Source organism: Carassius carassius, chromosome 43 (assembly GCF_963082965.1).
Source record: "Carassius carassius chromosome 43, fCarCar2.1, whole genome shotgun sequence".
Classification (NCBI taxonomy): Eukaryota; Metazoa; Chordata; class Actinopteri; order Cypriniformes; family Cyprinidae; genus Carassius; species Carassius carassius.
Genome location: NC_081797.1, coordinates 24,304,651 through 24,329,664, shown reverse-complemented (window position 1 = coordinate 24,329,664; position 25,014 = coordinate 24,304,651). Strand labels below are relative to the sequence as shown.

Below are 25,014 nucleotides of genomic sequence, written 5' to 3'. Positions count from 1 at the left end.
TGGCCCAGTGAGGCCTACATTGCTAGCAAGATCATTTCCTTTTCCAAGCCCAGAAAGGTACTAAAAACATATTTAAAACAGTTTATGTGACTACAGTGGTTCAACCTTAGTGTAATGAAGTGAGGAGAATACTTTTTGTGTGCCAAAAAACAAAATAATGACTATTCAACAATATCTCGTGATGGATGATTTTTTTTAAAACACTGCTTCATGAAGCTTCTAAGCTTTATGAATCTTTTGGTTCAAATCATAGCATATCAAACTGCCAAAGTCACATGGTTTCAGTAAACGAGGCTTCGTTACGTCATAAGTGTTTTGAAATTTCAATAGTTCATGTGACTTTTGCAGTTTGATACACGTTCCGAGCAAATGATTTAAAAACAAAAGGTTTGTAAAGCTTCTAAGCTTCATGGAGCAGTGTTTTGAGATTGCCCATCACTAGATATTGTTGAATAAAATCATTGTTTTGGGGGGTTTTTTGTCGCACAAAAAGTATTCTCGTCGCTTTATAATATTTAGGTTGAACCACTGTAGTCACATGAACGGTTTTAAATGTTTTAGTGGCTTTCTGGGCATTGAAAAAATAAATGATCTTGCTAGGAATGCAGGCTTCACTGAGCCATTGGATTTCATCAAAAATATCTTAATGTGTGTTGTGAAGATGAACAAAGATCTTACAGGTGTGGAACGACATAAGTAATTATTGACTGAATTTTCATTTTTTGGTGAACTAATCCTTTAAAAACCACAAAGACGCTTTCAGATAGCTTTTATCACTTAAAGAATAGACCGATATGGCCAAAGAAGTCATACAAACTTTCCATCAAAAACAGATAAAAATCGACCAAATAACAATTATGCTCCAGATGAAGTTCCATCCCAGGATTCAAAGTGTGACTAGAAATATTGAAAAGAGCAAAGAGGACAATACATTAGATATATTACAAAACATAATAATACTTTCAGAAACAGATAGGGGAGGACAGATACAGTCAGTGACAGATAGAGGGATGACAGATACAGTTAGTGACAGATACAGGGATGAGAGGTACAGTCAGAGACAGATAGAGGGGTGAGAGGTACAGTCAGAGACAGATAGAGGGGTGAGAGGTACAGTTAGTGACAGATACAGGGATGAGAGGTTCAGTCAGAGACAGATAGAGGGACGAGAGGTACAGTCAGAGACAGATAGAGGGACGAGAGGTACAGTCAGAGACAGATAGAGGGATGAGAGGTACAGTCAGAGACAGATAGAGGGGTGAGAGGTACAGTCAGAGACAGATAGAGGGGTGAGAGGTACAGTCAGAGACAGAAAGAGGGGTGAGAGGTACAGTCAGAGACAGATAGAGGGGTAAGAGGTACAGTTAGTGACAGATACAGGGATGAGAGGTACAGTCAGAGACAGATAGAGGGGTGAGAGGTACAGTCAGCGACAGATACAGGGATGAGAGGTACAGTCAGAGACAGAAAGAGGGGTGAGAGGTACAGTTAGTGACAGATACAGGGATGAGAGGTACAGTCAGAGACAGATAGAGGATGAGAGGTACAGTTAGAGACAGATAGGGGATGAGAGGTACAGTCAGAGACAGATGGGGGATGAGAGTTACAGTCAGAGACAGATAGAGGATGAGAGGTACAGTCAGAGACAGATAGAGGGGTGAGAGGTACAGTCAGAGACAGATAGAGGGGTGAGAGGTACAGTCAGAGACAGATAGAGGGATGAGAGGTACAGTCAGAGACAGATAGAGGATGAGAGGTACAGTCAGAGACAGATAGAGGATGAGAGGTACAGTCAGAGACAGATAGATGGGTGAGAGGTACAGTCAGAGACAGAGAGGGGTGAGAGGTACAGTCAGAGACAGATAGAGGGGTGAGAGGTACACTCAGAGACAGAGAGGGGTGAGAGGTACAGTCAGAGACAGATAGAGGGGTGAGAGGTACAGTCAGAGACAGATAGATGATGAGAGGTACAGTCAGAGACAGATAGAGGATGAGAGGTACAGTCAGAGACAGATAGAGAATGAGAGGTACAGTCAGAGACAGATAGAGGATGAGAGGTACAGTCAGAGACAGATAGAGGATGAGAGGTACAGTCAGAGACAGATAGATGGGTGAGAGGTACAGTCAGAGACAGAGAGGGGTGAGAGGTACAGTCAGAGACAGATAGAGGGGTGAGAGGTACAGTCAGAGACAGAGAGGGGTGAGAGGTACAGTCAGAGACAGATAGAGGGGTGAGAGGTACAGTCAGAGACAGAGAGGGGTGAGAGGTACAGTCAGAGACAGATAGAGGGGTGAGAGGTACAGTCAGAGACAGATAGAGGATGAGAGGTACAGTCAGAGACAGATAGAGGATGAGAGGTACAGTCAGAGACAGATAGAGGATGAGAGGTACAGTCAGAGACAGATAGAGGGGTGAGAGGTACAGTCAGAGACAGAGAGGGGTGAGAGGTACAGTCAGAGACAGATAGAGGATGAGAGGTACAGTCAGAGACAGATAGAGGATGAGAGGTACAGTCAGAGACAGATAGAGGATGAGAGGTACAGTCAGAGACAGATAGAGGGATGAGAGGTACAGTTATGGCGCTTTTCCATTACCAGTACCAGCTCCACTCGACTCGACTCTGCTCACTTTTCGTTCCATTTTCCATTGCAGATAGTACCTCCACAATAGTACCTGGTTGTCATAGCGACGCTGCAGGAAACTGCCGTGACCTAATCTTCTACGCGACACACACCCGCTACCCACACACACAGGACAATAGAGGAAATCGAGTGCATGTTGTTTTTGATCCTCGGGATGTGGCTGTTTCTCACAGCAAGAAGACAAACGTTGTTTCAGGAGAGGCTGAGGGCAGCAAAACGAAACGCTGCTGAAAAAACTATCTGGATACTATTGCTGGCACGTGTAATGATGACGCAGTGAATAGTGACGATTCTCTCTGACCAATTAGCAGTCTGCTGTGTTTTCACGTCACATTATAGTATCGCCTCAGCTCGCTTGGAACCTCGCCGGAGGTGGTACGAAAAAAAGTACCTGGAAGCCGGTACAGGTACAACTTTTACACAGTGGAAAACCAAACAGAGCCGAGTCGAGGCGAGCTGGTACTGTGTAGTGGAAAAGCGCCATTAGTGACAGATACAGGGATGAGAGGTACAGTCAGAGACAGATAGAGGATGAGAGGTACAGTCAGAGACAGATAGAGGGATGAGAGGTACAGTCAGAGACAGATAGAGGGGTGAGAGGTACAGTCAGAGACAGATAGAGGATGAGAGGTACAGTCAGAGACAGAGAGGGGTGAGAGGTACAGTCAGAGACAGATAGAGGGGTGAGAGGTACAGTCAGAGACAGATAGAGGATGAGAGGTACAGTCAGAGACAGATAGAGGATGAGAGGTACAGTCAGAGACAGATAGAGGATGAGAGGTACAGTCAGAGACAGATAGAGGGGTGAGAGGTACAGTTATGGCGCTTTTCCATTACCAGTACCAGCTCCACTCGACTCGACTCTGCTCACTTTTCGTTCCATTTTCCATTGCAGATAGTACCTCCACAATAGTACCTGGTTGTCATAGCGACGCTGCAGGAAACTGCCGTGACCTAATCTTCTACGCGACACACACCAGCTACCCACACACACAGGACAATAGAGGAAATCGAGTGCATGTTGTTTTTGATCCTCGGGATGTGGCTGTTTCTCACAGCAAGAAGACAAACGTTGTTTCAGGAGAGGCTGAGGGCAGCAAAACGAAACGCTGCTGAAAAAACTATCTGGATACTATTGCTGGCACGTGTAATGATGACGCAGTGAATAGTGACGATTCTCTCTGACCAATCAGCAGTCTGCTGTTTTTTCACGTCACATTATAGTATCGCCTCAGCTTGCTTGGAACCTCGCCGGAGGTGGTACGAAAAAAAGTACCTGGAAGCCGGTACAGGTACAACTTTTACACAGTGGAAAACCAAACAGAGCCGAGTCGAGGCGAGCTGGTACTGTGTAGTGGAAAAGCGCCATTAGTGACAGATACAGGGATGAGAGGTACAGTCAGAGACAGATAGAGGATGAGAGGTACAGTCAGAGACAGATAGAGGGGTGAGAGGTACCATCAGAGACAGATAAAGGGGTGAGAGGTACAGTCAGAGACAGATAGAGAGGTGAGAGGTACAGTCAGAGACAGATAGAGGATGAGAGGTACAGTCAGAGACAGATAAGGGACGAGAGGTACAGTCAGAGACAGAGAGAGGATGAGAGGTACAGTCAGAGACAGATAGAGAATGAGAGGTACAGTCAGAGACAGATAGAGGGGTGAGAGGTACAGTCAGAGACAGATAGAGGATGAGAGGTACAGTCAGAGACAGAGAGGGGTGAGAGGTACAGTCAGAGACAGATAGAGGGGTGAGAGGTACAGTCAGAGACAGATAGAGGATGAGAGGTACAGTCAGAGACAGATAGAGGATGAGAGGTACAGTCAGAGACAGATAGAGGATGAGAGGTACAGTCAGAGACAGATAGAGGGGTGAGAGGTACAGTTATGGCGCTTTTCCATTACCAGTACCAGCTCGACTCGACTCGACTCTGCTCGCTTTTCGTTCCATTTTCCATTGCAGATAGTACCTCCACAATAGTACCTGGTTGTCATAGCGACGCTGCAGGAAACTGCCGTGACCTAATCTTCTACGCGACACACACCCGCTACCCACACACACAGGACAATAGAGGAAATCGAGTGCATGTTGTTTTTGATCCTCGGGATGTGGCTGTTTCTCACAGCAAGAAGACAAACGTTGTTTCAGGAGAGGCTGAGGGCAGCAAAACGAAACACTGCTGAAAAAACTATCTGGATACTATTGCTGGCACGTGTAATGATGACGCAGTGAATAGTGACGATTCTCTCTGACCAATCAGCAGTCTGCTGTGTTTTCACGTCACATTATAGTATCGCCTCAGCTCGCTTGGAACCTCGCCGGAGGTGGTATGAAAAAAAGTACCTGGAAGCCGGTACAGGTACAACTTTTACACAGTGGAAAACCAAACAGAGCCGAGTCGAGGCGAGCTGGTACTGTGTAGTGGAAAAGCGCCATTAGTGACAGATACAGGGATGAGAGGTACAGTCAGAGACAGATAGAAGATGAGAGGTACAGTCAGAGACAGATAGAGGGGTGAGAGGTACCGTCAGAGACAGATAGAGGGGTGAGAGGTACAGTCAGAGACAGATAGAGAGGTGAGAGGTACAGTCAGAGACAGAGAGAGGATGAGAGGTACAGTCAGAGACAGATAAGGGACGAGAGGTACAGTCAGAGACAGATAGAGGGGCGAGAGGTACAGTCAGAGACAAATAGAGGGATGAGAGGTACAGTCAGAGACAGATAGAGGATGAGAGGTACAGTCAGAGACAGATAGAGGGGTGAGAGGTACAGTCAGAGACAGATAGGGGACGAGAGGTACAGTCAGAGACCGATAGGGGACGAGAGATACAGTCAGAGACAGATAGGGGACGAGAGATACAGTCAGAGACAGATAGGGGACGAGAAGTACAGTCAGAGACAGATAGAGGGACGAGATGTACAGTCAGAGACAGATAGAGGGACGAGATGTACAGTCAGAGACAGATAGAGGGACGAGAGGTACAGTCAGAGACAGATCGTCAGAGACAGATAGGGGATGAGAGGTACAGTCAGAGACAGATAGAGGGATGGGAGGTACAGTCAGAGACAGATAGAGGGATGAGAGGTACAGTCAGAGACAGATAGAGGGATGAGAGGTACAGTCAAAGACAGATAGAAGGATGAGAGGTACAGTCAGAGACAGATAGAGAACAATAAAAGGAACATGCAATCTTGGTGTGTGTGTGTGTATCCTTACATTTCAGAAATTCCATTGGAAATCCATTACTTTGCACAGAAGAGTGGCAACATGTGGGTTGACTGCCACACGTTTTCCTCTGTATCACTTTTGATATCCACTTCTGTATCCTGTTTTTGTTTTTTCGATGGCACTTTTTCCTTGGCTTTGATTCCTCTCTCACAAAGCATCTAAAGGGTCATGAAACAAACAATATGTAATTAAGATCGGTTTTAGGACCTCCCATAAAGTTTGAGATGTCCACTAATAAAAAATTAAAAAAAAACATTTAACTCAATAGCTTGATGGTGTTAAACTGGGAGACAAATATATTCTCTTCTCGAAACATTATTTTAAAGGCCTCAACAGAAATATATATAACATAACATTATTAAAAGGAATGTTCTGATATAACTTATCTATAAAATGCTGGTTCTGAAGTTGTTAGAACTCAACCATTACCTTTGAATGAACTCCAAGGTACACACTGCTTCCTCCTGGTACTCAAGATTAAACAAGTAATAAGCAGCTAACAGAGTGGCAAGGCCGGACAGGAAACTGGGCCCTCACACACAACCTCGCCTTCAATACTCAGCATCCAGTGCCCACTTGTCAAAGTGTCTCCTAAAACAATCAATATCACAATAGTAAATTTTACCTATACCATTTTTTTTTTTTTTGTATTTCAGATTTTTACATTTACATTATATAATATATTTAGTAGGGGTGGGATAAAAATGTGATTCTTAAATGTATCGCAATGCATAAGCAGACGATTCTGAATTGATTCACAAATGTCAAAAATCTATTTTCTAAATATTAATTGATAATGTAATGTTGACAGAAAGTAAAAGGCGGATCTCTGAAACGTGGAAGTGCATGCCCGGACAGTCAGTGACGTGCACATAACTGTGTGTATCCACTGGCGCAGAGCGAGCTTTTTCAGTTCATTTATGGAAGTTGAGCTTCCATAGTTGCATATGGTCAGTGGTGGATCGATTATGCAGCAAAATGCCTCCTAATGTGAAACATTAAACCTTCGGGTTGTTCGTTCTTTTGTCCCGTGACAACAATGGCTAGAGTGATTAGTTAATTTACAACCTTTTTTTTATAATAATTATTATTTACTCTTACAGTTATGTGATGCATTTCTGGTTTCAAATTGTTGCTTTTAATTTCTGTCATGATGGTACTTTTCCATAACAATGAATGTGGAAATAAAGAGTTGGTTATGCTTTATATGATGGCAAAATCACTTTGATAAAGAAGAGATATTTTTTTCTGTCTGTCTGTTTTTTTTTTGTTTTTTTTTACAGTGGATTCAAATCTTCAAAAATGACCTTGTTGTATGATTTAGCTCTTTTGAGTTCACCCTTCAGATTAGACTATAGAACTGTAGTGTTTAGGATTCAAAATGTTATTTGCTTTTAATTTATGTCATAATGTCCTTTTTGAGCAATCATCTTATACATATATTAGACCAATAGGTCAAGTCTGCCTAGGAAAAGCAATTATTATACCAGCAAACTCAAAATTGGAGTAAAAATTAACAAACTAGGCTATAAATACTTTGTATTGTAGGCTAGGATTATTATATTATTATATAGCCTAGTGTTTATTTACTAGACAGTCAAAAAAACAAATTAATCAATACTTTATTTATAACAGGGTTTTATTTCTTAAAAAAATGATAACACACCACAGATCCTCAAGAAACGGAAACAAAAACAGTGACAAATGTCAGAAATAGTGTATGGGTCTGTCACGTGATTAAGGAACGACTTTAATCCCGAAGACTTGTCAAACAAGAGGTGAGGTGAGCTAATCACAGACTGAAGACCCAGGTAAAGAATTAATTCATCTTTTCTGTTTATTATAGCATTTTAGTTTTGTATCGTTTGTAGTGTGAACGTTTGCGTAAGTACTGGATGTGTTGGGGAAGTAACACGTAACATTTAATTACATTTTGCTAAAAGGAACGAAATGACTCGGAAAAAAGATTCGTTCATTTTGCTGAACGAGACTCAAAAGTCCGAGTCGGTAAAATGATCCGAACTTTCCATCACTACAACTGATGAGAAGATTCAAGTCAAAGGCGCAATAAAACTTCAAACAGTGCAAAGTTGTTTTACATCATAAAATAATCACGACGAAGTGTGCTGATAAACACAAAGTTACGTGAATATAAACTATTAGCACTGAAACATGTCATTAATAACGAAGGAACCCAGAGATTTTCTGCTATAGCGCCGGGGGATGTGTGAAATCCTACCGCGACCGCGCTACTGAAACCCTGCGCAAGTCTGCCTCTTGCCCCGCGGACGGATGATGCTTGAATCTGGGGTTACCAGCATAGGCGCCGATACCGTGGGTGCTCCGGGGCTCGAGCACCCACGGAAAATACCGAGCACCCACAGAAAATGAGCACCCACGTGTGCCAGTGCCAGACTGCCAGTAGGCTACATTTATTTAAAATTAAACATTGCAGTTGGCGCTATGAAGCGTCTGCCACACTGTGATTGGTTATGTTGTTGTCAGTGACAGTGACATAACCAGTCGCATGCATGTTCCATATCCTATCCACCAATCACAGCGTTTCTGAAAACGTCCCATCCCCCACTATACAGTGCCATGCGAGTATGTAATCATTTACTGCTTTCCGTAATCACTAATCATTAATCAGACTAAAATGGACAGATCTGTTATAAAAAAAGCCAAACCTATTAATATTGATATATCGACATCCACCACAAGTGCCCTCTCAGATAATAAGCTATGTGCTTTGATCTTGATGTGTTGTCTATGTTATTCGTTCGCTATGAGACCTTAGCCTCTTTCACACAGTAATACCAGTAAATTGCCGTAAAATTACCAGAACGACTTTACCAGTAAATTCAAAAATGCGCTGTTCACACAGTCAACAATATTCCGTCTTTTTTCCGGAAAAGCACCATTCACACATCCATTCCAAAATACCGGTAAATTCTGTGACGTCATAAACCTCTAAACAGCTGCACTCGTATTTTTAAACATGGAGGGTAATACATGGTCAGTATTTCTGTTGATGGTTTCAATTTTTGTTTCAAACTTTAGTATTCATGCAACTACTTTTGTTACAGAGACATCGTAATAGACGACTGGTTTGAATAATTATACTCACCATTAATAAAACACCTGATGCTGTAGGGAGCTGACCAATTTAGTGAAATTCGTCTTGAAAGGATTAATAGCCCAACGAAGTTGCGATTGTAAATTGCAGTCTGTAAGACACGCGACATTGCAGAAAAGGTGCGTTCACAAATGTAAACTAGCCTATATGCTGATCCAAATTAATATCAAATAGTCTACCAGCGCAGATAAACAGTTCTGCATTTAAATTGAGTTAAAAATATGTTGCAAAGTACCGGAAAAAAGTAATTACCATGAATGTGACAGATGGAAATAGAAAAAAAAAAAAAATATATATATATATATATTTGAATTATTTACTAATAAACTAGTGTTTTCTGAGTCTGTGTCCCAAGGATGAAGTTGCCTGACTTGTCATCTCCTTATTAGACGCGCCTTCTATACGGATTATGATTGTAATAAAATAGTTTTTTTGTTTGTTTGTTTGTTTGTTTTTATTATTTCGTTAAGTAGTAATTTAAAGCTTTCTACAGATATATGTATCATGTCTGTGAGGCATGTATTCGCTGAGTTTCGGTTTATTTTTGTAAGCGCTCCTGTTCAAGACGGCAGAAAGCATGTTTATTTTCTTTATTTTATATTTCTTTATTTTATATTATTATCTCGCTGGCACCTATATGTCCCAAAAAGGCGTGCTTTATCTTGCACTTTCCGCACAAAATATTCGATATAGTGTACATTTATATGGGTTTAACGTTAAAACATCGTTACATGCTTGAACTGTTTTATATCTTTAGATTTTATTTCATTCGGAGTTTCATTCGTTCTTTCTGGTTAGTGTTTACATCCCTCCTCAAGCGCACGTGAGCTCAGCTTTACAGAAACTCGCTGAGCAGATCACAGAGACAGAACAACAACACCCAGACTCTGTTTTAATCATTCTTGGGGACTTTAATAAAGCCAATCTCTCCCGTGAACTGCCAAAATACAGACAGCATGTTACTTGTCCCACAAGAGACAGTAATATATTGGATCACTGTTACACAACAATAAAGGATGCATTTCACTCTGTTCCACGAGCAGCTTTGGGACATTCTGATCACCTTCTGGTTCATCTTATACCGACCTACAGGCAGAAACTAAAATCAGCTAAACCTGTATTAAGGACTGTAAAAAGATGGACTAATGAAGCAGAGCAGGATTTACAATCTTGTTTTGACCTCACTGATTGGAGTGTTTTTGAAGCTGCTGCCACCGATCTGGACGAACTCACAGAGACCGTAACATCATATATCAGTTTCTGTGAGGATATGTGTATTCCTACCAAGACTCAACTAAATTACAACAATGACAAACCGTGGTTCACTGCAAAACTCAGACAGCTCCGTCAGGCCAAAGAAGATGCTTACGTGAAGGGGGACAATGTCTTGTATAAACAGGCTAAATACACACTGGAAAAGGAGATCAAAGTGGCAAAGAGGAATTATTCTGAAAAAATAAGGACTCAGTTCACTTCGAACGACTCCGCATCAGTGTGGAAAAGCCTAAAGAAGATCACCAATTACAAGACACCACCCCCAGCACTGTGGAAAATCAACGACTGGCAGACGATCTGAACGAGTTTTACTGCAGGTTTGAAAGAACACCCATCACCTGCCCTGAACACCTCTCCACACAACCGTTCACACCAATAACAACTCCTGCAACCAACCCTGAATGCCTCTCCACACAACCGTTCTCACCATTCACAGCTCCTGCAACCAACCCTGAATGCCTCTCCACACAACCGTTCACACCATTAACAGCTCCTGCAACCCATCCTGATCACCTCTCCAATCAACCGCTCTCACCATTCACAACTCCTGCAACCAACCCTGAATGCCTCTCCAAACAACTGTTCACACCACTCACAACTCCTGCAACCCACCCTGAACACCTCTCCAATCAAGCGCTCTCACCATTCACACCTCCTGCATCCCCCCTCTCCCCCACACCTGCAATACAGATCAGCGAGGATGCGGTGCGCCAGGTCTTCAGGAAGCAGAAAAGGAAAAAAGCACCAGGCCCAGATTGTGTTACACCAGCCTGTCTGAAATCCTGTGCTGACCAGCTGGCCCCCATCTTCACAAAGATCTTCAACAGATCGCTGGAGCTGTGCGAAGTCCCTTCATGCTTCAAACGCTCCACCATCATCCCCATCCCAAAGAAACCCAAAATTACAGGACTAAATGACTACAGGCCTGTGGCTCTAACGTCTGTAGTCATGAAGTCATTTGAAAAACTGGTGCTGGCCCACCTGAAGGACATCACTGGACCCTTGCTGGATCCTCTTCAGTTTGCCTACTGAGCAAACAGGTCTGTGGACGATGCAGTAAACATCGGACTGCATTATGTTCTGCAACACCTAGACAGACCGGGGACCTATGTGAGGATCCTGTTTGTGGAATTCAGCTCTGCCTTCAACACGATCATCCCAAACCTCCTCCTGCCCAAACTAACTCAGCTCTCCGTGCCCACCTCCGTCTGTCAGTGGATCAACAGCTTCCTGACAGACAGGCAGCAGCTAGTGAGGCTGGGAAAATACACATCCAGCACCCGTACAATCAGCACCGGAGCTCCCCAGGGCTGTGTTCTCTCCCCACTGCTCTTCTCCCTGTACACTAATGACTGCACATGTAAGGACCCCTCTGTCAAGCTCCTGAAGTTTGCAGATGACACCACACTCATCGGCCTCATTCAGGACGGTGACGAGTCTGCTTACAGACAGGAGGTTAAAGAGCTGGCTGTCTGGTGCAGTCTCAACAACCTGGAGCTTAACACGCTCAAAACAGTGGAGATGATCATGGACTTCAGGAGAAACCCCCCTGCACTCCCCCCACTCACCATCATGAACAGCACTGTGACTGCAGTGGAGTCATTCAGGTTCCTGGGCACCACTATCTCTCAGGACCTGAAGTGGGACATTCACATTGACTCCATTGTGAAAAAGGCCCAGCAGAGGTTGTACTTCCTTCGCCAGCTGAGGAAGTTTAACCTGCCACAGGATCTGCTGAAACAGTTCTACTCCACCATCATCGAATCCATCCTCTGCACTTCAGTAACTGTCTGGTTCAGCTCAGCTTCTAAATCGGACCTCAGAAGACTACAGAGGGTAGTCCGGACTGCTGAGCGAATTATCGGTACAACCCTCCCATCTATTCAAGAACTGTACTTATCCAGAGTGAGCAAAAGGGCTGTTAAAATCACTCTGGACCCCTCACATCCAGCACACTCCCTCTTTGAACTGTTGCCATCTGGTCGACGCTACAGAGCACTGAGCACCAGAACGACCAGACACAGGAACAGTTTCTTCCCTCAGGCAATCCATCTTATGAACAGCTGATAATAACTGTGGGACACACTACACTATTTATATTTATATACACTACACTTTTTATCCAACACACATACTTAGCGTACACGTAAATCTTTTGCACATAATATACATGTACATACATGGAACACACTATACTACTTATATTTATATTTATATACACATACACTTATTTATCCAAACACACATACTTAGCGTACAGTTACAATTTTTCCACATAATATACATGTACATACATAAATGCTCTTTTTAATATACCTGCCATACATTGTCAATTTGTATATTGTCAATCCTTACCCACCTATTTGTATTTTTTTGTATTTTTTATTCCTTATTGTGTTTTTTGTTCTGTCGCTGTTATGTTGCAATGCGGAGCTCTGTCACGAAAACAAATTCCTCGTATGTGTGAACATACCTGGCAATAAAGCTCATTCTGATTCTGATTCTGATTTTAGACAATTCGTGATGATTTGAGAAGGCTAAACTGATCAAACAGGCTATGATCAACTCTCCCTCTCTGTGCTGGCCGCTTGTTACTTTAAAAACAAAACTTATAGGCCTGTTTAACGAACAAAAACTGATCCAAACATACAAAACTGAACTATTTTAATAGCTGAAACAGTATAAGCTGTTTTGGGAGAATAGCTAAAAAAGACGGGCTGAACATCCTCAAGTGAGTTGCGGGGCAAACTGAAAGTTGATGCCGAATGTCCAGCACTCTTCTCTTCTTCACTGCTCCGACTTCTCGTTTGTACCCTATGTGTTTTTCCCTAGATACAAACTAAAATAAGTTGTAAAACTTAAGTTTTTTTTTATTATTATTGTGTTCGGCATGATGGGTCGCGTGTGATTTCATGACGGGCCGCGGGTTGAGATCCACTGGTTTAGAGCTAGCTACAGGATTTGTGGAGTAGCAGGATCCCCAAATAGATTGACAAAATTCATAATAGGGACAAGAAATACTTCCACTACTACTTCGTTTGTGATGGTCGTTTACTTTTTAGATATTAAGACGCAATGTTTTCAGTTTATTGATGACCTGACTTTGTGCTGTGAATGCATTCCTCTCGGAGACAGTTAACAGTTATTTTATCATCCGTCACTGCATCACTAACAGTTTCTCTCAAATGATGACATATTTCTTCATCCGCCCGGATAAGGAGAAGCGCTTTAATTTCACTGTCGCTTCAGTTGGATGACATTTATTTAATTTTCTTAAACAGTGAGCGAATGCGTCACATTGTTATGATTGGCCCGGAGTAGACGTCTTACGTCACCGCGTTCTGAACTCGTACGTACTCATACCGGTAATTTTCCTTCTGTGTTCACACAGAGCAGAATTCCGGCAATTTACTGGTAATGTTACAACTTCTCATACCAGTACCTCATACCTGAACGAATTTACCGGTATTTTTTAAAAGATCCTGTTCACACATGATCTCTTTACGGCAATTTACCGGTAATTTTCCGCAAAAGTCTGTATGTGTGAAAGGGCTTCTTGAGTAACAGCTGGTAGTACAGAGGGAAGAGAACGCAGGTCAGTATATCGCGATATACACTGTACATATTGTATAGACACACTAGGTAAGAAGTGAGCGCCACACATTGTATTTCTGTTTTTTTTTGACAGTTTAGTTAAGGTGCCGGATGCACTGAAGATTTCGGTTTATTTTCTACATTTTGCTTTGGTTAGATTAGGTTTAGATTAAGGATTGTTTTCTTATATTTTGTTCTTTCCTTTGGCGCCGCTTTCGTTCTTTTCCCATTTTATTGTTTGTTTGTTTACATTTTCACCTTGTACATAGCGCACATTATTATTGTTATTTTACTGGATCTAGTGGCTTTGGCTTTTTGTGAATAAACGTCCAGTATTTTTTCTCTTTCAAAGTTTTGTCTGTCATGTTCTTCCACCTCATTTCATACCCAGCAGTACGTTAAAATGTAAATGTTACGGTACATTCCCTAGACTCCTTAAAGTTCGTAACAGGGTTTAAATGGGAACATTTTTCTGCTCTAGTATAGGCCTATATACGGTTTAAAAGAGGAAAAACTAATGGACACAAAAGTAGCCTACTTTTGGACAGAGTACGAGTTCTTTGTTAAATACATAAAATAAAAAAATATTTTTTAGCCTATATGAATAATGGATTCGAAACCTCAAAGAAAAGCCAGGCCACTATCAAAAGAAACCTCGAAACATAAATGAGGTAGACATTCCCAGAAACTCATTATTTTAGTCGCAACAATCGGTTAATGGAAACGCTGTCCTTTCGCAATAGTTTTTTAATCAATATTTACAAAACATTAATTTCCCAAGAAGCTGAACGCATTAGCGGTTACGTGTCAGTTAAACTTTTCATCTCCAATCCTGTTTGTATTTTTGAGAAGTGACGCTGTTGTGTTTGTTTGTATCGCTGTCCATTAGCCTAAGGTTCTGAAATGCAATATTTTTTGAATAGCCTAGTTTATTTTTTTTATATTTTAAATGGCGTGCGCCCTTGAGCACCCATGGAGAAAAACATAAATCGGCGCCTATGGTTACCAGTATAAACCGCGAATGTAGATACCTTCATATACTACAAGTTACCAAACAAGAAAAATAAAAAACTGAAGTCAAGTCACTTACCACAGTTTTGAATCACTCCTCTTGCCTTTAACGTTAATCTCCTCGACCGTTGAAGACCTACGATGCGGCTCTGAAGATTTGAAATTTACAGCAAAATTCTGTAAATTTGAGTCAGACCTACACGTGACCCCAGAATGCATTGCAGTTTACAGCAATATGCTGTATTGTTAAAAAACAGCCCGCGGCTGTAAAATAATGCTGTAATTTTTACAGCAATTCATTACAGTGCATCCAAAGTGCACACACACAGCAGTGAACATAATAAAACAAAATCTTATTATTCCACTAATACATATTGTTTTATTATGAAATGAAAATGAAAATTGAGCATTTAGTAATAATCAATCATATATTATAAAACATAAAAGTATTAACAGAATTGTTATATAAAAAAAAAAATCCCTTACCACATACTCCTTGAAGAAAGAGTCTGCATCTTCAGTCAGGTAGATCATCAGGCCTTTCAGGATGCACTCTCTCTTGATGTTTATGTTAGTGTTAAGCAGGGGGAAAATCAAGACTGAAATAAGCCAAATGCAGAAAGCTGTACAATAACTCTCTCTCTCACACACACACACACACACACACACACACCATATTCCAGCATTGCAATCTTGACATCGCAGATTCATTATATTCATAGCTTCAGAACTAAGGTGGGGTTACAGATTAGGTGTCCCTAAGAACAGTATTTCTGCATTACATTAATTAATTTGCACACGGGTTTTATTAATTTTTATACCGTGTATTCTCCGTGTATATTCATGCACTGAACAGTTACACCCGTATCGTTTCGGTTCAATACGAATACATGTACCGTTCCACTCCTAGTTCTGATGTAGGCTAACCCCTGTCTACTTGCTCTGATTTACCATGGGCATGGATTTTATGGTGAAATGTCTTAGCATGCTAGGCAGGTCAAATTTGATCAAGAACAATGCACTGTGGCCAATTCAGCATTAGTGACGCAGCAAAAAATAGACTCGGCGCCGAAACAATCGCGGCGATCGCAAGCCTCCAATTCATTGTATGACGGATATATCAATCCAGATATCAAGCCAATTAGTTAAGAACCAATTTTGCACAGTTACAGGCACATTCTGAATCGTAAGACTGGTCTAAGACAGAATTTGCAAGTTGTGTGAGTAAGTTAAGCTATCGAAGTGACACTTGGAACAATTCACCTCGCACAACTTTCACTTCTGTTGCATATTGCACTAAAAATTATGATATAAGTTAAACATTCTCTTACAGTTAGGTAAATTCTTTATTACAAATACTCAAACAAGATAATACTTACCAATAACGAATACGACATAGCAGTCCTTGCGGCGGCAGAAGAGAAAATGGTGGACACACACGCTCTCTGAGCATGTTCTTCTCTGAGCTTGTCTTGCACATGCGCAAATGGCGCGCTCCGAAGCCAAATTAATTTGAGTTAACCAAATTAAAATAAATCTCATAGATAACACTATTTATAAATTTTACGTTAGACTTAATAAATATATATGTATTATTCCCAATTTGCTATATTTAAATGAAGTGAACACAATTTAAATGTGTCATACCTAAGAAGGCCTTGAATCATTTTTTTGAATATTGAATTATAGAGAGAGGTGTACCACAAGGTTCTTCTCTTGGGCCTATTTTGTTCTCCATTTTCATTAATGACCTTCCTCTTACTTGCACTACCTGTAATATTCAACTCTATGCCGATGACACTGTTATTTATTGCTCCAACTCTAACATTAATGAAATTCATAATTCCCTCAGCACGACTTTGATAAAGTTCAGTGTTGGTTGCTGTCCAACAAACTCGCTCTTAATAAGACTAAATCTTACTGTTATTTTACAAATCAAGTAGATTTCAGGTTCCCACTGACCTTAATCTTAAATTCATGGACTCATTGCCAATAATTTAAATATCTTGGTCTCTGGCTAGATTCTAATCTTTCATTCAATATCCATATGCACTCAATTTACATTGGTTATTGTTTATTTTCAAATGTATTCCCTTCAGTTATCCTGTTTATTTGAAACAATATTTAATCCCATTTAGCTCCTCATATAGTTTATGCCATGCAGATCAAATATTTTTTTGCTGTCCCTAGAATTAATAAAGAAATTGGCAAATATTCATTTAAATATAAAGCACCCTTTGATTGGAATAATTTGCCTGTTTCTATTCTATCTTCAACTTCAATCCATATGTTTAAAAATGCTCTTGTACATCACTTACAGAATATTTGTTTTTGATTTCCTTTTACATATGTTTGTATATTTTATTTCAGTGGAATGTCATTGTTACATTGTTGAATAATTATTGTTACATTAATAATGTGAAAGATGCTTACTGTTGTGGGGTTAGACAGCCCTCTGAGAGTTCTGTGTGTATGTGTATGTGTGTGTGTGTGTGGGTGAATGGCTTTGTTGTCTTGTTTTTGTACTGATTGTATTGTATTGATGTATTTACTGTTGAAGCTGTCACTTGTATATTTATGAATATTGAGGACCCCCTTGTAAATGAGATGATTCATCTCAAGGAGCTTATCCTCTTAATAAAAAATTATCAACTAAAGGAGGTAATGCTTTTTCACATTTGGCCCCCAAACTCTGGAATAGCCTCCTGCAAACATTCAGGGTTCAGTAAACCTAGATTAAAATCACATCTCTTTGGCCAAGCAAAATATATACAAATAATGCATCTCATAATATTGTACTGCATTTATATCTGTATATCTAAATGTGCATTATTATTCTTTAGCTTGGGTTAAACAAATTAGTTTAACTTGGTTGGGACAGCAACTACGCTAATTATCCCCTCAGAGGACCCCAGATGATGCCAACCCTGAAACAACACACAGAACTAACCAATATTGCAATAAGATTGATTGCATCATATAATAATTACTGTCAATAGTGTTCATCGTCTCTTTGATTACGTCTTTAATTGATTTTCCTTTAATTGATAAACTGACAGTGACCACTGATAAGCTACTAGTAAATATTTTGGAAATGTATATATATATATATATATATATATATATATATATATGAAACATTATATATATAAAATAATATTTTAGAGATTTATTTTTCTTTTTTGTAAACGTAGGTAAATATACTTGCAAAAGTGTACTTTAGTACAATACTCAAGTAAATGTACTTAATTACTGTGCACCTCTGGTTATTAATGATCGTCTGCTGACCAGACATGAGTCACAGAGTCAAAGCCTCCGGATGTTTGTGCTTCAAGCTGCCCAAAACAACAGCTGTATAAAACACTGCACACACTCTTCACTGATGCCATTACATTATATTCACTTAAAAAGCTGTTTTTGAAACACACAGAGAACGATTTTAATCTTTGATCAACTTTTCCACTCGTATAAGGCATTAGATTTACACGCGGCTTTGTTCCGTAGCTGATGCTCGCCTCGAGTTTGATATGACCAGGTCAAAACCAACATTGCCTCGTCGCGTGTTTTAGTCTTCCAAGAAAGTGAAGAACCTCTGCTTGGAGTTCGTTTGGTTTTTACTGTGAGTTAGTTAGTTAAAACTGAGTTTTGCCCTTCAATTTAGGAGAAGAAAACACAAGCAAGAGGACTCGCGGGGGCACTCAGCGGCGCTGGTTGAGTCTATAAGGTTCTCATGTGCTGTATAAAAGAGCGCAGCGCTGCTAGAGAGACATTCATCGTTGAACTCAGCGTTTGAAAGACTGTAAAGCCGCTCCGAAAATGGCAGAAACCGCTCCAGCCCCGGCCGCACCGCCGGCCAAAGCACCCAAGAAGAAGTCCGCTGCCAAAGCCAAGAAAGCAGGTCCAGGCGTCGGTGAGCTGATCATCAAAGCCGTGTCCGCGTCCAAGGAGAGGAGCGGCGTGTCGCTCGCCGCCCTGAAGAAAGCTCTCGCCGCCGGCGGCTACGACGTGGAGAAGAACAACTCCCGCGTCAAGCTCGCCATCAAGAGCCTGGTGACTAAAGGCGCCCTGCTGCAGGTCAAAGGGACCGGCGCCTCCGGCTCCTTCAAGATAAGCAAGAAGCAAACTGAGACCAAGAAGAAACCGGCGAAGAAAGCGGCCCCTAAAGCCAAGAAGCCCACGGCCAAGAAACCCGCTGCTGCCAAGAAGCCCAAGAGCGCAGCGGCAAAGAAGCCCGCCGCTAAGAAATCGCCCAAGAAGGCCAAGAAACCCGCCGCTGCAGCTGCCAAGAAGGCGACAAAGAGCCCCAAGAAGGCGAAGAAGCCGGCAGCGCCCAAGAAAGCAGCCAAGAGCCCCAAAAAAGCCAAGTCTGCCAAACCCAAGGCAGCAAAGCCAAAAGCTGCTAAGCCTAAAGCTGCAAAGCCCAAAAAGGCAGCCCCAAAGAAGAAATAAAGATCATGTTTTATTCCCCAACGGCTCTTTTCAGAGCCACCCACTTACCCTGAAGAAAGAGCAAAAGACAGACCTGCAGTTTGATCATTGTGGAAATAAATTACTGTAGGGCTGCATGTGAGTTTACCTCGACTCACAATGTTATAACGTTACATGTTGACAGAATTTACAAAAGCCACAAGTTACTTACAATCAAGTTTATTAATACGAACAGCCTTACCTTAATGGTTTATCGATCTAAATTGAATTAGGTTAAAAACAATATTACTATTTTTGCATTGACTTTTATTAACATTTTTATTAGCGCTATTTATTAGATTTTCAACTTTTTTTTTTTTAATCCCCCATCACAATTTATTAAATGTTTTCTCTCATGTGTTCTGTTCAGTCTAAAAAGCGAAGCCGGTTGTGGAGGCGTGGCTCTGGCGGTGGGTGTTGGAGGGAAGTTCACTGAATGGTTTAAAATCTTATAAGGCTCTTAACCAATGGGCGACTGGCACGTTCGTTTAAAAACAGTATAGAAGGGCCCGCGGATTTATCATTACTTTCTCTGTGATCTCGAGTGTTCTTTCGACTAAAAATGAGTGGCAGAGGTAAAACCGGCGGCAAGGCCAGGGCGAAGGCTAAGACTCGTTCTTCCAGAGCAGGACTTCAGTTCCCCGTCGGTCGTGTTCACAGACTTCTCCGCAAAGGGAACTACGGCGAGCGCGTTGGTGCCGGTGCCCCGGTGTATCTGGCCGCTGTGCTCGAGTATCTGACGGCTGAGATCCTGGAGCTGGCTGGAAACGCCGCTCGGGACAACAAGAAGACCCGTATCATCCCCCGTCACCTGCAGCTGGCGGTGCGCAACGACGAGGAGCTCAACAAACTCCTGGGCGGAGTGACCATCGCTCAGGGCGGCGTGCTGCCCAACATCCAGGCCGTGCTGCTGCCCAAGAAGACCGAGAAACCCGCCAAAACCAAATAAGTAGATTAGAGTCAGTTTCTGGAACCCAAAGGCTCTTTTAAGAGCCACCCACTCTCTCTTCCAAGGAGCGATTTTCTGTTCGTTTCGGCAGTAGCCACATATTACGTTTTAATATAGAAACAATAAATCAAGTAATTCATAAATGTTGAGGTGGATTAGACCAGTCAATGGTTAGCGATTATTTTAAACAGAATTTAAGCCAAAGAGTAAATATTTCAAGATGGAAGAACAAAAAGGTCACTATGAATTCTAGAAACCGTGTGTGTGTTAACCATAATAAACCATAATAAACACTTGGTAAAGGGAATTTGGCAAGTGGTACACCGGGCAAAACACTTTGAGCGGGAAACACAAACAGCCCCGTTGGAAAACAGAAGCTGCGCAGTCATTGGCTAGCAGTCATCGCAGACGTCACACATCAGCCAATCACAAGACTCTGCCCCTTCGTAACGCCATAAGCGCGTGTCTGTATGATGCTTTAAAAGCAGGCGCGGAACTTGAAGCACCATTTTCTACGTTCGCAGAACAACTGAACAAGTGCACCGCAGCGATGGCAAGAACCAAGCAGACGGCCCGTAAATCCACCGGAGGCAAAGCCCCGAGGAAGCAGCTCGCCACCAAAGCCGCCCGTAAGAGCGCTCCAGCCACCGGCGGCGTCAAGAAGCCTCACCGCTACAGGCCCGGCACCGTGGCTCTGCGAGAGATCCGTCGCTACCAGAAGTCCACCGAGCTGCTGATCCGCAAGCTGCCCTTCCAGCGTCTGGTGCGAGAGATCGCTCAGGACTTCAAGACGGACCTGCGTTTCCAGAGCTCCGCCGTCATGGCCCTGCAGGAGTCCAGCGAGGCTTATCTGGTCGGTCTGTTCGAGGACACCAACCTGTGCGCCATCCACGCCAAGAGAGTCACCATCATGCCCAAAGACATCCAGCTGGCCCGCCGCATCCGTGGAGAGCGCGCTTAAACGCCTGACTTCACAAGTCTTGAAACCCACCCAAAGGCTCTTTTCAGAGCCACCAAAATCACACTGAACGAGAGAACTTTCGCTTTAACGCTGAGTATAACGAGTAAGATCGCAACACTGCCCATATTCTAATGAGGGCATTTGTCGGAGTTTGTTTTATTCGTTCATTCAGTTTTAGTTTCCCGTGATTACACACGCACAGGCAAAACGTAACTTTTTAAACTCTGTTTCCCAAGGACTCCCCTTTCTGAGTAAATAAAACAAAACCTATTGAAGTTTGCCTACAAAACTACCACTGGCTCTGCACCCATTTACCTAAATTTGTTACTTCAGACTTATGTGCCTTTAGAAGCTTGTGTTCTGCAAGTGAACGTCGCTTGATTGTGCCATCCGAAAGAAGCACAAAGTCACTTTTACGTACCTTTAATTTAAATGTTCCCTTCTGGTGGAATGAACTCCCCAACTCAATCTGAGCAGCTGAGTCCTTAGCCATCTTCAAGAATCGGCTTAAAACACATCTCTACCATCTTTATTTGACCCTCTAACTTTAACACTCACTAATCTAATTCTATTCTCAAAAAATCTAACTACCTTTCTAATCTTTTTATATTCTATTTTCTTTTCATTCATTATGCAATTGTATGTGTATGTGCAAAGACCTCAAACTAGCTTGCTCTATTCGTTTTTATTTTTTATTCTGGTTTCATTTTATTTATTATATTATTTAAAACCCCATGCTACGTGTACTGTGTTAACCTAACTGAGACTTGTTATAGCACTTATATATCATTGCTCTTTTTTTTTTTTTTTATTGCTTCCACTGTCTTCATCTGTAAGTCGCTTTGGATAAAAGCGTCTGCTAAATGAATAAATGTAATGTAAATGTAAAACCCTATATTAACACATTACTTCTAATATAACTACAGGTGAGTATTGTTCAGCCAAGTGCAACTTCATAAATGTTAAGCTAACAATTCAAAGACCGGGCTTTACAGACGGGGCTTAGCAATAGCCAGGACTAGGTTTTAGTTATTCAGATATCTAAGCAGCTTTTATTAAAATGCCTTAGAAGAAAACGTTACGTGTGTTCATCTTGAGAAATAAAAACAACGGAACCGACATGTTTTAAGATTTCTTCCGGCTAGATATTTTCAGTTGAGACGGCTCACACATGTATTTTATTCTGGGACTAGGCTTTAAGCCACGTCTGTCATGAATGTATCTATGTTTACTGTGCGAGTAGAAGTAGTTTCGTTGCAAAAGGTGTTTATTTACAGGGAAACTGAGAACCGCTCATATAATGTTTGCTCTCCGTTTACTTTGGTGCGCGTTTCTCTGCAGCTCAAATGTTGGAGATGATGTGATCTTATAAATCCTTAACGTAAACTAACCCTCTGAAACATGAACGAGAAACTGGACAGACATTGTTAGATCAAGGTCGGGGGTTACATGAACCATATTCTTTCCTCTCAGCAGCAGGGTGGGCTGCGCGTCATGTGACACGGGGTGGGTTTCAGTTAGGTCCTGTAGGCAAATGTAAAAGGCCACCCTTGGAGCACTTAACGGTGTAGATTCTCATTCGTTGTCAACTAAAAATATCTTCAGCATGTCTGGAAGAGGTAAAGGCGGTAAAGGGCTCGGGAAAGGAGGCGCTAAGCGTCACCGTAAAGTGCTGCGGGATAACATCCAGGGCATCACCAAACCCGCCATCCGTCGTCTCGCTCGCCGCGGCGGAGTCAAGCGTATCTCCGGTCTGATCTACGAGGAGACCCGCGGTGTGCTGAAGGTGTTCCTGGAGAACGTGATCCGCGATGCCGTGACATACACCGAGCACGCCAAGAGAAAGACCGTCACCGCCATGGACGTCGTGTACGCGCTGAAACGACAGGGACGCACTCTGTACGGCTTCGGAGGATAAACCCGTCTGTGCTGTCGTGAAAACCCAACGGCTCTTTTAAGAGCCACCCATACCGTCACATAAAAAGAGTTCATGTTTAAGTAATGTTCCCGTTTTATGCTTTCGTTGGAAATGTTAACAAGTCTTGAGCGAACTAATTCTTTACTGAAGCGAAATTAGTTTGCGCCCAGAAAATGAGCGTTTCTCCATGTTTCAGAGCCGAGAACCGATCCTCCAAATTGAAGCTCGTATTGTTTTCTTCAATGGCGCACAGAATGAGTGCGTGTTTGTTTTGTCCAACATTCAGTTTTCACTTGCTTGTTGAGCGTCTTTGAACAGTTTTTTTATTTGTTTGTTTGTTGTTGTCTTTCATTACAGTTAGGCGGCAACTGTATTTAAGTTAGAGTAGAAGTGGAACTGACAGAACAGCAGCTGAAAAAATAAAGCGTGTAATCGTCGTCGCTCTCATTTCTCCAGGTTCTCTTAATGAGGGATTTAAAAATACCCTGTATGATATTTGAGACCCGTTTATTTTATTGAATAAAACAAGTAACAAAGAGTAACAAAAAGAGCGGGAATTGAAACAGGAAACCCATTCATAACGGCTGATGTCGTTCAAACACTGGGCGGTGGGTGTGGCTATCAATTCACCGCCTGTGATTGGCGCTCGTTCCGCTCGTGATACCTCGAGTTGTCCAATCACGTACGAGTCTATGGGTTCGGTCTATGAAAACACGCAATCAGAAGGCGCCATATCTCCTGGAAAATAATCATAGGCGAACCCTTATATGTCTCTGTCTGTCTCGTTGCGATCATTGACTCGTCAGCATCATCATGCCTGAACCAGCGAAGTCTGCTCCCAAGAAGGGCTCCAAGAAAGCGGTCACTAAGACCGCCGCGAAAGGTGGCAAGAAGCGCAGAAAGTCCAGGAAGGAGAGCTACGCTATCTACGTGTACAAAGTGCTGAAGCAGGTTCATCCTGACACCGGGATCTCTTCGAAGGCGATGGGGATCATGAACTCTTTCGTCAACGACATCTTCGAGCGCATCGCCGGAGAGTCGTCTCGTCTCGCTCACTACAACAAGCGCTCCACCATCACCTCGAGAGAGATCCAGACCGCCGTGCGTCTGCTGCTGCCCGGAGAGCTGGCCAAACACGCCGTGTCTGAGGGCACCAAGGCCGTCACCAAGTACACCAGCTCCAAGTAGAGCGTAATCGGACTTTCACCCCAACGGCTCTTTTAAGAGCCACCAATATTACCAAAAAGAGTTTCTGTAGCATTTAAAGTACAACTGTAAAAACTTATTCTAAGCCAACTTCTCTTAATATATTTGTAGGTTCTACATTTAAATCTAATTTGACTATTTGCTTGTTGAAGCTTAATCTTATCACAATACTTCTAACGGATGTCTGGAAATGGGGAAAACAAATATATATCCATACCACATGAACGGTTCTTGGTGAAATTTTGCAGGGTGTGCAGTTCACAAATACATTTCGCTATTGCGTCATGGTCTCTAAAATCACGTGGAATAAAGCTATACTCTTTCTTGCCTTCATCATCACCAGGGCCACTTCAGTTAACTGTGCTGTAAATGGGTCTAATTGCTAAGTATTTCCTGAACTTGTTTAACTTGTAATGCTTATTACATTGCAACGCTTTCAAAGCAGTGGTGGAGAGGTAATTGTAATCGTTCCAGTGAGCAACAAGACAACTTTACTGCACATTTGAAGCTGAATGCATTTAAATTGTCATGTCTCACTACAGTAAAGCAGTGCTTCAAAATGACCAGAAACAAATTAAATGCAGATAATTTTACACATGTGGCTGGATGACTGTCCATTAGGCGG

General features: G+C 42.1%; 3 protein-coding genes and 1 pseudogene across 3 annotated transcripts; all 4 read left to right on the top strand.

Annotated features, from left to right (window-relative positions):
* The first annotated feature begins 18,677 nt into the window (after positions 1-18,677).
* On the top strand, positions 18,678-19,378 carry LOC132124656 (histone H1-like). Its single transcript, XM_059535775.1, has one exon. It carries the CDS (start codon positions 18,705-18,707, stop codon positions 19,335-19,337), a length of 633 nt encoding a protein of 210 aa, XP_059391758.1. The 5' UTR covers positions 18,678-18,704; the 3' UTR covers positions 19,338-19,378.
* Positions 19,379-19,904: 526 nt separating this feature from the next.
* LOC132124666 (histone H2A-like) lies at positions 19,905-20,352 on the top strand. The gene has a single exon (XM_059535785.1). The coding sequence runs from the start codon at positions 19,918-19,920 to the stop codon at positions 20,302-20,304; it is 387 nt and encodes a 128-aa protein (XP_059391768.1). The 5' UTR covers positions 19,905-19,917; the 3' UTR covers positions 20,305-20,352.
* A 284-nt stretch (positions 20,353-20,636) lies between these two features.
* On the top strand, positions 20,637-23,472 carry LOC132125354 (uncharacterized; annotated as a pseudogene).
* A 260-nt stretch (positions 23,473-23,732) lies between these two features.
* Positions 23,733-24,409, top strand: LOC132124669 (histone H2B). The gene has a single exon (XM_059535788.1). It carries the CDS (start codon positions 23,997-23,999, stop codon positions 24,369-24,371), a length of 375 nt encoding a protein of 124 aa, XP_059391771.1. The 5' UTR covers positions 23,733-23,996; the 3' UTR covers positions 24,372-24,409.
* The last annotated feature ends 605 nt before the right edge of the window (positions 24,410-25,014 follow it).